Source organism: Chrysochloris asiatica, unplaced genomic scaffold, assembly GCF_000296735.1.
Source record: "Chrysochloris asiatica unplaced genomic scaffold, ChrAsi1.0 scaffold00068, whole genome shotgun sequence".
NCBI lineage: Eukaryota > Metazoa > Chordata > Mammalia > Afrosoricida > Chrysochloridae > Chrysochloris > Chrysochloris asiatica.
Window position 1 is genome coordinate 9,880,146 of NW_006408586.1, and position 16,797 is coordinate 9,896,942.

Below are 16,797 nucleotides of genomic sequence, written 5' to 3' on the forward strand. Positions count from 1 at the left end.
AATATGTGTTATTCTTTCTTATAGGAGCCCTGATAATGTAGTAGATTACAAGCTGGACTGCTAACTGCAAGGCCAGTAGTTTGAATCTGCCAGCCGCTCCTCAGGAGAAAGATGAGGCTTTATGCTCCTGTAAAGATTTATAGCACTGAAAACCCTACACAGGATTGCTATGAGTTGGAACTGATTCAGTGACACCTAACCACCACCACTGTGGCACACATTCACAGCAAAGAACAAGGAATGGATGCTGACTGGCAGCTACTGCTAGGACTCACTTTGCTCACTTCCTTAGGATGTTGATGATTACTTCCCAACTTGGAATATTAAATTTGACTGTATGTGTGTGCAATAGAAAACACTGTGTTTTCATAATGTTTTTTTTTTTCAAATCTATGTAAAATATCTGATACCATTTGGCATAGCACTGGACAATTTTTCGGAATTATTGTAACACGTAAGATAATATTATAATAAAGGATGAAGAAATACAATCTGCCATTGAAAATATCAGTGAAGAAAATATCCACTGTCAGGTATTTCCTGGTGTGGATAGTCACCCGAATAAAAGGTCGGTTTGAAATGCAAGGTCGGCGGTTCAAACTCACCAATTGCTCCTTGGAAACCCTTTATAGGGTCGCTATGGGTCGCAATCAACTCCAGGACACTTAACAACAACATCATGTATTTTAGGGTCTTAGATGTGCATTACTTTCTTCCTCTGTAACAAAGGATTTGGGGAGCGTTATGATGGGCACCGAACATAGTAAAGAGATGATCCTACTAATTCCTTTTAAATTACACATCACAACCATCATTATTATTGTTGTTGCTATCTTTGTGCTGTAGGGTAAACACTGGACTGCTAATCAAAAGATCCAGGATTCACACTCACCAACTTGTTCTGCGAAAGAAAGATAAGGCTCTCTCCTCTCTAGAAGATTTACAGTCTCAGAAACCCTATGTAGGGTTACTAGGATTTTAAATTCCATGGCAATGCCTTTTTTTCTTTTTCTTTTGTATTCTTTTAATACCAAACATTTTTCTAGCGTTTGTTTCCGTCCCACTCACATTTTCGTGTGGCATTCCTATCAGAGTTTTTTTTTTTTTTTTTCTTCAGGGAATTAAGCTACAGAGCAAATATAACAAACAATGAAAGAGCAGCTTTTCATTGCAAATAAACACAGGCTGGTTTTCTCTTCTCACCAGTACCCTCCAGTACAGTCCCATCACAACTTCTGGATTTCCTGCCCCATTGGCGACTCCCCTCAGGACCAGTGCCCCCACCTCCTTCCTTAGTAGCTCTGTGCTGCAGACTGTCTGTAAATCTTAGTGATGCCCCGTTTCCCTTCGGCGCTTGCATCTGACAGCACTAGGACCCAGCGAAGTCCCAAAGCGAGGTTCGCCGAAAGGCAGCCAGACTCCTCCTTATCTCCAGTGTCAAACTTGACATCAGCCTTCGAGCGGAGCATGGTAACTTCTCCAGCAATCAGAGCGCTCCTTCTCACATCAGTGGCATGCTTCGTGGAGATATGCTCCTCTCACTGCCCTCTGCAACAGCAACATGGATTGTCACCTCTCCATCCTCTTCTTTCTCAGCTGCTCTGCCCTTAACTGCTTCGGGGAACTGAATCTCCAGCCTTCCAATGAAGGTAAGCCAAGTACCGCGGGCGCTCAGTCCTGACCCGCGGGGGCTAAAGCTCTTCCAGGCACATTTTCACTGAAGCCTTTGCACGTCGTTAAGGTGACTCGGAATAAAGCAGTTTTCTCTGAGAGTAAACTAAAGATGCGCTTTTGTTTTCGTCTGTCTTCTAGAACACTTGATATAATGTTGGCTTGCCTAAACCTTTAAAATGTGTTTTTAATCTGATACCAATTCAAGCAATTACCTTGTTTGCCAATTTTAAGCAGAAAGCGGGTAGGGGGGACATCCAATTTTTACAACCCAGTATGTTAATTGCCAAGTAGCCAAGGCAGTGTTTTATTTTCTAATTATGACCATGTGGTACTCTGAGAAGTTTAAAAGAAAATCCAACCCTACTCTTTAGATTCTTTAGTATGTTTAAAGGTAATGACAGGTTGTTCCTCCTTGGGATCATGGCATTTATGAATGGACTAGGGGAAAATCAGACTTTGCTGAAGCTGAGGTGTGTGTGTGTGTGTGTGTGTTGTAACTGCTGTATTGAAGTGGAGTGCATCCCGCCAGGAGATGGTTTTCTCTTTTCTCTCTGGTACAGGTTCTAATGAGCAGCATATGCTACATTAACATATGTAATATTTACAGGAATTACAATAAGCTTAGGTTGGATTCTCTTTGTTTAAGGGTTTACATACAAATAGAAGATTGTGTTTAATGAATAACTAATCACTCCTGGGTAGGTATGGTAAATAACTGAATAGCAAATTAAGAATGTTCATACGGAGTAAATGGCATGTCTTTGATGCAGGGTTAGTTTTGTCTTCACAGTGGGCTCTCATCTCTTTTTTAATGGATTAAAGTTCAATCTAATATTAATGATACCTACGTTTCCTGTTAGATTGTGTCTTTTTTTCTGTATACCTTTTGTGATCGATTCCTAATATAGTGATTTTTAACTCTTAAGACAAATTTGTCTGGATAATTGATTGTTTTAAAGCTTTATAAGAGAAAGGCTTCGATTTTCTCTTAATTATTTGAAACTTACAAAACAAAATTTTGCAACATATATTAAAATTTAGCAAATTAATGTGCAAATGTCATATTAGATTTCACTCACTAAAAATGCATATGTTAAATACACTACTATTATATATTGTTTGTACTCATAGACACACAACTAAAAGCTCAAAATGTTTAGAAACTTTTTGTTAAGTGTAAAAACTGCCTTTCATATTTGGTGACCTATTTTCACTGCTAATAGTTTAATTTCATTCTGTCCTTAGTGACTATCTTTATCAACTTGGCAGATATCATTAAAATGTTCTGTCTTTATTATTTGGGAAATTAAAGTTGTAAATAAAGGATCAAAAAAAATCATATTGGCCACAGGAGATTTTTTTTAAATAAACCGAATTCAAGCATTTATTTGAAATTAATGGTCAACCATTCTTCATCTATAATGAGAATGATTATATAATGAAGAATTTGTGTAATGAGTAACATATCACTATAGTTTTAAAATAGTTTTGCTTTTTTTGAAAATATTAAAATGTTGACAAAACTATTAACTAGAGAAATAATGTTTTTGCCACATTGGTATGATAAATGATATTTTTCCAGATGGAATATTTATAAACTACTTAGATAATGGATTTTACTGAATTAATAATGCATAAAGATATAGTTGAGAGTCAGTATTTTTGTAGAAAACATAACCTTTTTAGTAAATTGCAAGAAAAAATAACCCTTTCAGCTTATTCACACCTATATAAATGCAATGAATACCAGTTTACTGAAGAATGATTAATCAAATGTAAATTGTTATATACTTGGATATAAAATATATATGGTTATATAGATATACATCAGCAACATGTATCTGTAGGAAAGTTAATCATAAATTAATAAATTCAGTAAGCTGATATAGCACTTAATTTCCTTATATCAAAGTTTCTATATTCATTGTTCATGGTATCAATCTTTCCACAGCTTATCCCATAGGTAATATCTCATTTCCTTTCTTAAGTTATGAAGAGAATATTTGAAACTAAATTTTAAAAGAAAAATTTAACATAGTTACTATTTAAGCAAATTATTAATATTAATTAAAAAAAGTTTGACTCTAAGTAGTTGAGTTGAACAACATGATATGTGAAAATTCCCTAAAGTGCCAAGATTTCCAGGCAATACGTCCAAAGAGGTAATTTGAATAGAAACCACTGTTTATGAAAATGCATATGTGTTTTGGGGAACTAATGATACAATATATGTAATATAATTGCTTTTAAAATATTCTCAAGATTATATCTTAACACTATATAAAAATGGTTAAATGTACTAGAATATATTCTGCAATGTATTATGAAGTTAACCATGATGGAACTAAAAAGAAACAAAGCCAGGCCACTGTATTAATTACTAGCAAACTTGCCATTATGTGACTTAAAAAATTATGATTTGATAATCATACTCATTTATCAGTATTAAAGTACAATCAGTCCAGGACATAAAAATATGAACAGAAAAAGTTTACTCTGAACTTTCCTTCAAATTAATATAAAAAACCTAATGCTCTGAAGAAAAGTGATTTCTGGTGATACTTTCTGTCACTGGCCTCCTCAGTGATATTAAATATTTATAATTTCAATGCTCACTTAAAGCAAGCATTGGACTATAAAGAGAAACTTTATAAAAGCTGCATGAACTTTATTAATATCATGCCTCTGTAGCAGTACACACCAAGAAAAGATTCCCAATGAAAAATCAATTAGCAAGCATTCCAAAACATGAGTGCTATATTATGTGTTATTAGACAAAATTATATATTTTTTCCCGTTTCCCCTCTTACATGGACTTTGACAATCATTAATAGAAATTACTTTGGAAAGAAGTTAAAGAAAGCTCAATATAAAGTCAACTATTGACTGCCATTAGAAAAAATCTTTTAAGACTAGGTAAAGTAATTTTTGAATACTTTTCTACATTTGAAGCAATCTGAGGAAGTACCATATACATTCAATTATTTTACTATCCAAAGTATTCATAATGTGGGTAAATATTAACCACAAAGATCTTCCATTGGACATTAGATTTCTCAAAGTAAAAGTTGGTAAAAGTTAAATCTATATGTTTATCCTTTACATTTTCTTGCTATGGATGGGACACTAATTCTTTGAAATGCTTTGTTCTGTATATAAATCTAAGGATTAGAGGACACTACATGACTGACGCATAAAAGCAAAACTTTCAAATGAACACTGTGTGCTTCCTTTTGAATATTAAATACATGTTGGAGACAATGAACACTTAACTAATGTTTTTTCCCTTTTTTATATAAAAATTCTATAAGTTGGCATCACTTTTCATGTACAAACACTTATTCTCATGATAAGAATACACTGTGATTGAAACATTAATAGAGAACTAAGCTATCATGTCATCTTTATAGGTGTTTTCTTTTGAGAAGAGGGTCCACATTTGCTTTTAATAGTATTTCTTCATGCTAGACTAAATAATTGAATGTATTATACATTTTTGTAATTTAATAGCTTCTCTAATAGCTCGACCCTACCCCACCCCCACCCCCAATCAGTTATAACAGTGCTATTTACCCTGGGTAGGAGAAACCTTAATTTCACTATTTTATAACCCACAACAGTTAACACTTGACCTAGGTCATTAACAGGATTATCAGCAAATTTGTTTAAGCTTTTACTGACAACCTGAATTGCTAGGATAATATTTTGATTGTGCCGGAAAGAAACTTCTTGTAACCTCTCAAAATCTATCATTAAATTAATTCATTCTGAATCTATATCTTCCTAAAGACTAATGTTTATAGTAATAATTCAACTGGCAAAAATATCCACTTCGATGCCCAATCATCCTTTTATGTGTTATGTTACACCATTCCAGTTCTTGTCATAAATGAGCAACTCAAACTCATTTAAATATTAAAATTTGTGACAATAAAACTCCATTTATAAACCAGCTTCATTATTCTTATCAATATTTCAATTTTACATGTTTTTATTAACAGTACTATAGTTTATATAATAATTGTCTGCCAATTTTAAAGTAAAAACTCCATTGGATATATTTATAACTCAGAAGTTGTTAGAACTATAAAAGGGAACCTACATATGATGAAATGCCATTGCCATGTGTTTGATAATGGTACCATTTTAAATAAAGTTATCTTTTCTATGGATGCTAAGAATTACAAGGATTTAAAAGTGATGTAAGAATTTTAAACAGAATGTTGACATAATTAGAATTCAAAGGTAATATTGTTTAGTGGGTTTAAGAAGTTTCATGTGAAGGTTTTTTTTTAATACTTGAATTTAATTAGAGTTTTTTCATTGTTCTTTAAATAATTTAGTAAGTTCACATAGACTCTTAAGAAACACATTTCTAAGGGAAAAATTTAGTAAGTCTTCATTTTGTTTATAGATTATAGGCATTTTAATATTCAATTTTTGGTGTGTCTGTGGGGTCCTATCACTCTCACAGTATCTTTCTTTGTAAAGATCCCTAAATATGAAATTGTTTTAGAAACTTTAGAATTTTTCTGAAATAAAATATATGCAATTTTAAAATTTCAAATAATCAGTTACATATGTAAAGGGTTTTAAAAGGCAAAACATATTTCTACAGTATATTTGATTTACTAACTTCAACGCAAATGGAAACAGCAAGAAGTGTTCTTGAGAGTTACTTTTTCCAAGTCATAAAATCTTCAAAAAATATATTAATAAAACTTTCCACAAATCACCAAACCTCAATAAGTCTTACAGACATTTACTTACTAAGAAATCTGTGATGTGGACTACCTTTGATTTGAGTCATTTTCCAATGATTTTGTTTGGCATAAATACTAGATGTAAGGGGAAATATGTACTTTTTTGGAAGAACATTGAGTTGTACAAGTCATTTTTTGTCAAGAACCTCTACTTTTGTTTATTATTTAATATACACATTTTTCCCTTTAAAAGTATTTAAGAAACTTTTTTCTTATAATTCTTGTCTGATGAAAGATTTAGAAGAACAGATGCAGGTGTCCCTCCCCCCACCCCTTTTTTTTTTCCAGAGATCTGGATTTTATCACTAGGGAGGGTCAAAGCAGGGCTTTTACCAAGTGCACAAGTAGCTTTCCACAGATTGTTCAAATAAAGGGTTTACTGGTGGTGTGGAACATTCATTATATGATTCATCCAGGTATACCAAAGTCCGGAATTAGAAATTTACTTCCCAAACATCTGAAAAGTTTAGATAATCCCTATTGAACATCTTTAGAAATTACAGCAATGGTGTGACACTTATAAAATGCAAAAGATTCCAAACTTAATCTCAGAAGACACTTCTAATTAGAATCTGGGTGGGTATACCCCTTGATTTCACTTTCTAGGCCTGTTTCCAGCTGGTTGGTATCAGGTAGTTCCTGGAATCTCGCTGAAGGCTTTCTCCAGGCAGAGAGGAAAAGTTAGCAAGCTTTACTTTTCCTTCTACCAGTTTGCTCTGAAAAAAAAGACAGTGGTTGCCATCACAAAGGGAAAAAAAAATGTCTTTGCAAGTAAAAGATAATGAAATGCTGATTAGAAAGAGGTAAGGGTAGAAATGTACAAAAGATTTTAAAATGTTAATATATAAATCTTTTTTAAAAGATAATTATCACTTTAAATATCTAGCTAATCAGTTTTGATTGAAACTGTGATACCTCTGAACATTTTCTTAAAAACCAAGGGATTGAGTTTGTTTCCCCTCTCAATTTTATACACGTGGATTATATTTCTCCCAGAAGAATATGTTTTCTTCAGGAAAGTTTTAAGGATGAAAGCCAAAAAAAAAAAAAAAAAGGGTAGGGGACGGTGTGTGTGTGGCTTGTGATTGCCTGGGCAAAAATGCATGTGGTGAGTTGGATGGAATAAAAACCAGTTCAGCAAATAAAGCCTCAAACGTGCAGTGATGTTGTTAAACTGGAAGCCCTAAAAGTGAAACCCCTTTCATTTTCTAAACTATGTCCTGCTGTTCCAGTCAAAGCAAAGGGTGAAAATCCACATAATCCAACCAACATAGTGAAGTCAGAATAATAGGCGAAGGAGGAGGGGGGAAACAAGTGGCAGCAGTGTACAAACAAATTGTTGAGAATAATCTTAGCCACGGACAGGGGTGATGAGAGTAGATAGTGGCGCGTCTTTTCCTTCCCATTACTTTTCCAACCTTTGATATACAATATTGATTGAATTTCAAAAATGTACTTTATAAAACGTCAGCACAACGCATGCCTTTACGGGACGGTGTTGTTGTTAAGTGCTGTCGAGGTGGTTTAGCGACCTATAGGGTTTCCTAAGGGAGGATGGTGAGCTTGAACCCGTAGTGGCAGTGTAATGTGACAACTGAGGGATGAGCACGCGTTCCTCACTGCCACCACATCCATCGTCAAGGCGTCTTAACCACAAACTACTCCTTTGCAGAAGTCTCAGTGCTGGGGAAAAAGAGTCTCCCAATAATTTGCTGCTTTGCAGCTCACAGCACACTGAAGACCACGAAGAACTTTACTCTGGGTCTCCGTAGCCTACATCACAGCCCCGTGAGGGGCCTTTGAATTCTTTGTGCTCGAGTCTCAGCGCCTAGTTGCCAAAGCCCGTTCTCTCAGAGTCTGGAGGGGCGGGGACGGGTCGGGCGGAGGCGGGAACCCCGTTGCTCTGGGTTTCCGTTAGGCAGGACAGTCGTGGTTGCTATCAGTCAAGGGCAGGAGGTTAGAGCGAGGAGGAGCGCCAGGGCAGCAAAGTTACGCGAAAAACGAGCGCCTGGCGGAGGTTGGGGGCCAGTGAAAGGGTGACGTGCGCCCTCTGCCTGCTTTTGCTGCGGCCGACAACAGAAGTTCCTTCCGCCTACCAGGTTTCTCTTTACCTGTGGGTTGGCTCCACCCACAGCGCGTTAGTGAATCAGACTTTCCCAGCGCGTCCTAACTATGACAATAGAGTTTGACCCGAAATCTGTTTACCCGCCGCCCCCTCCATCACCATCAACTAGCCTATTCCACTCAGCAGCCAGACTTTTCAGCTTGATGTTACCAGCTCCCTCTGCCTTGCTCACACATAACGGGTTGAAAGACTGACAGAAAATGGGAGAAGGGTCCTGCAACACCCATACAACTCCCTGTAGAGTTGGGAAAACTCCCCAGAGGAGTCTGGCACGCCAAGTTCTCTAGCTTAATGTTGTCAAACTCAAAGTTCTCGGCTCTAACTGGTCATATTTGAGATTTGCTAATTTTTCAAGTAGCTCCATCTACTTTGGTAGGCTAATTGGAGGGATGTGTATTTCAGTTTACTTTAAATCATTTATAGGAATGCCTCTAGCTAGGCACCCTGGTGAGAGGTGAGGGGATGTTCCATAAACTTTCCCAGCATAATCAAAAGTTATCTTTATCTTTTCTGTTTCTTATTTTCTTTCTCCAAAGCCGTGTATTTGAAGTTTAAATAGTTAAGCACTGAAATGCCAACCAAAAGGTCTGTTTTTCGAATCCAACCACCAACCACTCTGTGGGGGAGTATGTGGCAGTAGGCTCCCATGGATATTACAGCCTTGGAAACCCTATGGGACGGTTTTGTTTTGTCCTATAGGTTTGCTATGAAACAGAATGGACTCAAAGGCAAGGTTATTGTTGGTGGTGGTTTGGGAAGCATATGTGTAAGGGGCAAGAGAGAAGTTCTGGAAGATGTTATCCAGAACTAAGTTACTAGTTACATGATGCTGATATCTTTGTGACTGTGATGAAAATTCAGAGTTTTTCATTAAAGATAGGATTGTTCATTCAATTAAGTGGATTTAAGACTGGATACTTACATCTTCAACTCCATACTTTACACAGATATAACAGTTGCACAGTGTTTCACTGCTTTAAAAAAAACAAAAAACATTTTATATTATGATTCACCACTAACTCGACCTCATAATGTAATCATTATACCAGCTGTGTAAATCAGGTATTATGACATCTCCCATTGCTACCCTAGATAAAATGAGGAAACTAATAAAGTAGAAACTGAACTAAATCCTCTCTCATCTTTTGACTTTAATCACATACGTTGGTTTGTTTGTTCCTGCTCACAAATGCCTGTGATATTAGAAAGGATGCCTTGTAATCAGGAAAAATACAAGTGTCTCAACCATAATCCCAGTAACTGTATCAAATTTGTCTTGTAACTTTGCAAGACTAACTGAGAATTGCCCAAACTATTGGAGTGAGAATTGAAGGAAACCACATAGGTGAGAAGGAAACCATGTAAGCTCTTTACATTCATAAACTTGATTAAACTTCATGGATGTAACAATACAGTTTTTAAAGGAAATCTGATGTGGACAGTGGAACAGAAAAGCATTTCTTTGATGTTTTAAAACATTTCTACCTTTTTTTTTTTCTTAACACTCATAACCTCATTTCTTCACCCTCCAAAGTAGATTTTCTCAAGAATTCCACACACACCAATTGTAAGGCAATTCTCCACATAATGTGAATATGATTATTTAGGGCTTTATGCAGTAAAAAAGGAAGTGCAAATTAACTATTGAGGTTGTCAGAGAGGTTAGTAATGAGGCAGAGAATCGAACATGGTCCAAAAATTATAATTTAGACTCGATAGCTATTATTCATCATTTTAGAAATAAATTAGTAACACTTTATGCAGGATGAGAAAATAAATAGGAGGGATTTATCACTTCGTTAATATAAACACCAGTACTTTCATTTAAATGGAAGCATTGAGGAAAGTAGTAACAATAAAGTTTTGAAAGGTAGCAAATTAAGTTGGGGGCAATTATATTTTTTCATGTGGGCATTTCAGCACATATGTTTTGCATTAATTGCTGCAATAAATTCTGTTAACCTGGCAGAGAGCTAAAATAGCATATTGATGACATCAGGCTTCCAAATCAGAAAGCTGTTTCAGTATCTTGCGTTTTTCACTGTGGCTTTCACAAAATGTTTGCCAATGTGTTATTCTTTATGTTCCCAAGGAATTATTCAACAGCTTAAACTATTGGCACAGTTTACACGGGCAAAAGTGAACATTTAGCAAAAGACATGTTTCTCTCTTGCTTCTGGAGAATTCAAGTCAATAACTTCTTTCCCAACTATGTAATTTTTAATTCATATTTGAGGTTTTGGAACTCCTCCAAATCAAGACAGCTATAAGCTTGACTTTAGAGTTGTCTATATTTAAGACAAAAATCTTGACTGATTACATGACTGGGCCTCAAAAGTAACTACTAGACCAAGAGTACATATTATACTTATACAGTCTATTTAATCAACATCAAAATTATTTGATGCTTGACTTTTTAATATCCATTATAAGGAGATTAATGTATTTTTTTCTTTCAAATGAGTAAGACATATTAAGTGTATAGTCTGTATATGGTTAGTAAGGAAAAAAACACCTTCTGTTTAGTAGAAACCTAATGCCTTAAAATTTCTTTTACTTCTGTGGTAAAGTTGATTGATTTCTACTCAATACAAAACTGGAATCTTCTTTAGCTTTCTTATGATGACTACCAGAAAGAAAGTACCTTGTTAGAAGTTAACACATACTTATTTCCTGATTTTTCAAACCTTATTGAACAATTGATAAAATTCCCTAGGTTTTAAAAGTCCATACTCCTTTATTGAAGAAAATAGCATTCTTCACACTGAGGCAATAGCTTCTTTGCAGATTATCTAAATAGTTCTTTGAATAGACAAAACACCTCTCACAGCAGTCTATTTGTACCACTGTGTGTGTGTGCGCATGTGTCTGTGTGACCATGCATGTGTCTCACTAGTAGCATTGTCTCTCATACAAAACTGAATTATTCTCACCCTATGAGCATAAAAATTATGAGTTAATCTATATACCTTTTGAATCCAAGATGGTACAAAATTCTGGGACTCTGAATTACAGATTGGGATAGAAAATTCAAAAACAATAACTTTTTAAAAAGTTATTTGTCACTACATAATTTTGTTAGTTTTCCCCAACTGGGATCCTAATTTATAATAGAATATAGCATATAACATAAGGCTAGAGTTATGTCCTAATTGTGTTTTGTTGTTTTCTTTTTCCTAATCCAATATGCCAAAGCTACTTATGGTAGATTTTGCATTTAATAACAGATGAAAAGAGTTGGCATCATTGCAGAAACTATAAATGGAAAATATATTGTACTGTTATTATTTTTATTAAACATACAAATACCATAAGATATATTTAGAATATTTTAAGTGGTTTGAAAAGAGCAGAATAAAAGGGAATATTATTTATCTCTTGTTTTTCCTTTTTACTATGTAGTTTTTCATAGTCAGTACTCATTTACATTACTAAACTTAAAAAGGTATGTCAGATATTTTATTATGGTATTCTTGACTTTTTTTCTGAAATTATATTGTTTTGATTGTGCTATTTAAGAAGACAGATTGCTAGCTGTAATTGTACTTTATTTTGACTGAACTGTGTCATTAATTTATTCATACAATGATGGTTTCACTATATTTTTAAGCCTGTGTTCCTTAATCATATGTATATTGAATAAAGCACATTTTTCTTATACTTGCTTGTAAGTGCTGCCCAAAATTATTCTCAATATTTTTATTCCAAGAAGTTTGATGCAAGACTAGAAAAGGAAAAAAATATTAAATTAGTAATATACTTTTGAATGTTTCTTTTCCTCTGTTCTCTTTCCAAAGGTAACCAATAATAATTTGTCTGACGTTTATCCAAATTAATTGTTATTGTTGTTAAATGCCGTCCAGTCAGTTCTGACCCATAGCGAGCCTGTGTAGCGTTTACAAGGAGCAGCTCGTGAGTTTAAACCGCTGATTTTGCTGTTCAAACCGACATTGCAGTCCAACGCAGTAACGCACAGCGCCATACCAGGACTACGTCTAATATCCTAATCCTAGTAGTAAAGACATTGGCATACGATATTTGATTCTAAAGGCACAAGTTTAAAAACCTTTACATCAATTAAAATGCATTAATATAATTTATTGTGTTTTACATAAAGTAACATGAATAATTTCTGTTCACATTTGTTTATTCATCAAAACAGTGCACACCTAAGGTTTAGTTAAATACTGGATTTTGGGAAAGGAGGTATATGGAAGGATGTGTTCTATGCTCTTGAAGATACATGATTTAGGTGGGAGGGATGATTCTAAAAGAAATACTTCAATCAAAAAGTGATATGTTATAATAAAGATGGAGTTCTGATGTGGCTCTGTAGATAAACACTGACCTGCTAACAACAAGTTCAATGCTTCACACCCAGCAACTGCTTTTTAGCAACCCTATACAGGGTCACTAAGGAGCTCTGGTAGCGTAGTGGTTACGAATCGGTCAGCGGTTCCAAACTACCAGCTGCTCCGCGGGAGAAAGATCAGGCTTTCTACTCCCGTAAAGATTTACACCCTCGGAAACCTTGTATAGGGTCGCTATGGGTCGGAACCGACTCGACGGCACTTAACAACAACAACAACAACAACATACAGGGTCACTATAAGTTGGAGCTAACTCAATGGTACATAGCAACAACAACAACATAACAAAGATACTAAAAACATGTAATGAGGAAGTTAGAGGTAACTTCTTAAAACAAAGTGCCTGTAGAAGAGGAAGTGTTATTTATTTTCCATTTGTTTTTTTTTTTTAGATAGAAGATAATAGTAACAATAAGTTAATATTTACAAAAAGAAAATAGTAAATGTTTTGCCTAATTTCATGTGACAACGGTGATAATAATCCAGATTATTTTATTCTATGTATCTCAAAACCTTTAATAAAGCATTTAAATGAATGTATATAAAATTTTAAAAAAACACACTTAGGAAATAAGTGAATATTAAGGAACAGATATTATTGATATGTATATATTGAAGCTCAATGAAAATTCTCTGTGAGGGTATGCATGTATATGAGTGAATTAAACACACATGTGATTGGGTATCAAACAAGAATTGTCTCATAATAGAAACTTGTATAAGAGATATTCATAGTATGTGTAAACATCAGCATTGGAGGAAGACTCATTAACAATCTGTGATATGCAGATGATACAACCTTGCTTGCTGAAAGTGAAGAAGACAAAATATTTATTGATGAAGATCAAAGACCACAGCCTTCAGTATGGATTGCATCTCAATGTAAAGAAACAAAATTCCTCACCACTGGACCAATAAACAACATTCTTATCAATGGAGAAAAGATTGAAGTTGTCAAGGACTTCATTCTTCTTGGATCAACTACCAACACTCATGGAAGCAGCAGTCAAGAAGTCAAATGACGTGTATTGCATTAGGCAAATCTTCTGCACAAGACCTTTTTAAAGTGTTGAAGAGCAAAGATGTCAGCTTAAGGACAAAGGTGCACCTGACCCAAGCCATGGTATTTTCAATAACCTCATATGGATGCAAAAGCTGGACAGTGAATAAGGGATAAAGTAGAAGAATTGACGCATTTGAGTTATGGTGTTGGAGGAGATTACTGAAAATCCCATGGGTTGCCAAAAGAACCAACAAACAGATCTGTCTTGGAAGAAGTGCAGCCAGAGTGCTCCTTGGAGGCCAGGATGGCCAAACTTGGTCTCTCATACTTCGGACATATTGTCAGGAGGGACCAGTCGCTGGAGAAGGACATCATGTTTGATAAGGTGGAGGGTCAGAGAAAAAGAGGAAGACCCCCTGTGAGATGGATTGGCCAAGTGGCAGTATCAATGGGCTCAAGCATGACAATTGTGACTTTGGCCCAGAACTGTGCAGTGTTTTGTTCTGTTATGCATAGGGTAGCTATGAGTCGGTACCGATTCGATGGCATCTAACAACAATAACAAATGAGAAGATAAAACCACTGTAGTTTCAACTCTGCCTTATGACAAATTAAAATCTTTCTGGTTACTATCATCACTCACAGTTGGCTCCCTTCCATTGATACCATATATCTAAGATACAAGGAAAGGGTTAGAGTTTTGTATTAAACATATAAGCACATGACACCTTAATTGATCATTTCTGAACCATTACATATCATGTTTGTACCTTGAAATGTTTATTTGTATGTATTTGTCCCTATGCAGTGTGAATATATCTGTGCGTGTGTTTGAAGAAATTGACCAATATGTTTTGCCGTGCACAAAATAAACAATGAATAACATAAAATACAGAGATAGTTGTCTTCCAGAGTATGATGAAGAAATGCAAAATTATAATTTAGCTATCCAATACTAAACCAATTTATTTCTTCTGTAATGGACTCCTTTTGAAATGAAAGTAAAATATGTTTTATAATATTAAAAAGTTCAGATATTTTTGTAAAATTGAGGTTAATTTTATGATGGTGCTTTTTCTTGCCTAAGCTAATATTTTAAATCCTTTGCCCAAGAGACGTCTGGACATATTTTTTTCTAAGGAAAATACAATTCAGAATTATTTTAAAGGCCAATCTGCTTATTTTCTTCCATTTTCACAATCATTCTTCAGCAGACTGTGATTGAACATATAGCTTCTTAATAGCAACTAGAGACTGATAATCAGTATTTAATTTAAAAATATTTAATGAAACAATGTTAAAAATACCAAAAAACCTGGATTTATGGGGCAAAGGCAAAACTTATATACTAAAGTTTGAGTAGCTATCTTATTTTAACAGATGTCCATGAAATAAAATCTGTGATACTGGTTGGAGTTAAAAATTTGCCTTAATGATTATATGCACTAATTCTCACTTATTGACATGTTTAGGTTCCAAAGATTAGGTCATGAAGGGCAAATTGGCATTATGCAAAAATGGAGGATGACCATATCCGGTCACAAAATGGAGAATGACTATACCATTTTATAACTGTCAAATTATAGCTTTTCATAATTGTCTGCCAAATTATATAACTTCCAAACCACTGAGAATCGTGGCCTAGCCAAGTTGACATGTAACCTTAATTATTACAGTCAGTGTATGTTCATCCCGCATCTCAGTGTTCATTACTGCCAGATGTACATCACTAATGTCCAAACTAGTCTAACTAGATAGTAGATTTTTTACTATGGCCACAATTGTGAAATTTTGGATAATGATATAGTTCCATTTTTAATATAACAAATACAGTTTAGGAAATACAATACTGCTCATAGTATTGGTTAAAAATGTATAAAAACAGACATTATATTTTATGGGCTATTAAGGGTATTAAGTGTGTTAAAATATCACTGACAGTAGACATCTTTACACATTTTTTGTTAAGCAATTACTTTGCTATAACAACACATCTTCTAGTGATATGTGTATAGGTCTTTACTATCCAACAGTCCTGGTGTGGCATAGTAGGTTAAGCCCTCTACCTCAAGGTCAGGTCAATTTGAACTGCAAGGTTGGTGGTGCAAACTCACCAGCCACTCCTCAGAAACCCTATACAGGCTCACTTTGACTCAGAACTGACTCGACAGCACACAATACAGCTAGAAAAGTATTGATCTCAGTATGACTTTTAGATTGCTCTGCTTAAAGTAATTTAAAAAATGAAAATTTTAGCACTTTAGAAACAGCATAAGGTTTACATTTACTCAAATGTACAGGTGTCAGGTAGAAACTTGTACTGTGCTTCTTTCATTTCCTGAAGCACTCTAGCCATGAAAAGACAAATATTTATTCTTGGAGACTGTGTGCTTTGATTCCAAGGAATTATTCTTGCTGTTGACAAAGATTAAGATAAGGCAGATTCTACAACTCAGATCTAGGTAAAAATAAATTCAAAATTATTGCTCAGGAAGAGAACTAAATAAGAAATAATACATTGATAGAATGCCACTTAATCCAGGAATCTGGATATTATTTATGTTGCATAATAATATAATAAGAATGATTAAAATTGTATGCCATTTGTCCACAAATCTGCTTATGTTTTATAAATAAACTCATTAGGATATCATGTGATGAAAATTTTTTTTTTTTTTTTTACAAAATTATCTAGCACTATTCAGTTAGTTTTGAGTCCTGGTGTGGCACTGTGGGTTTATGTGCTGGGCTGCAAAGTCGGTTTGATCCTCAAAGTTGAAAGTTCAAGCTCACCAGCTGCGCCTTGGAAACACTATTCAGGTTCACTAAGGGTTGGAACCGACTCAACGGCACTTAACAACA

The 16,797-nt window shown here is 34.7% G+C and overlaps 1 protein-coding gene across 1 annotated transcript in view; it reads left to right on the plus strand.

Annotated features, from left to right (window-relative positions):
* The first annotated feature begins 1,561 nt into the window (after positions 1 to 1,561).
* Positions 1,562 to 16,797, plus strand: part of EPHA3 (EPH receptor A3) — a 542,876-nt gene continuing 527,640 nt past the window's right edge. The window contains exon 1 of the mRNA XM_006864655.1: positions 1,562 to 1,649. Within this exon, the coding sequence (XP_006864717.1) occupies positions 1,562 to 1,649 (88 nt within the window). The remainder of the gene's footprint in view (positions 1,650 to 16,797) is intronic.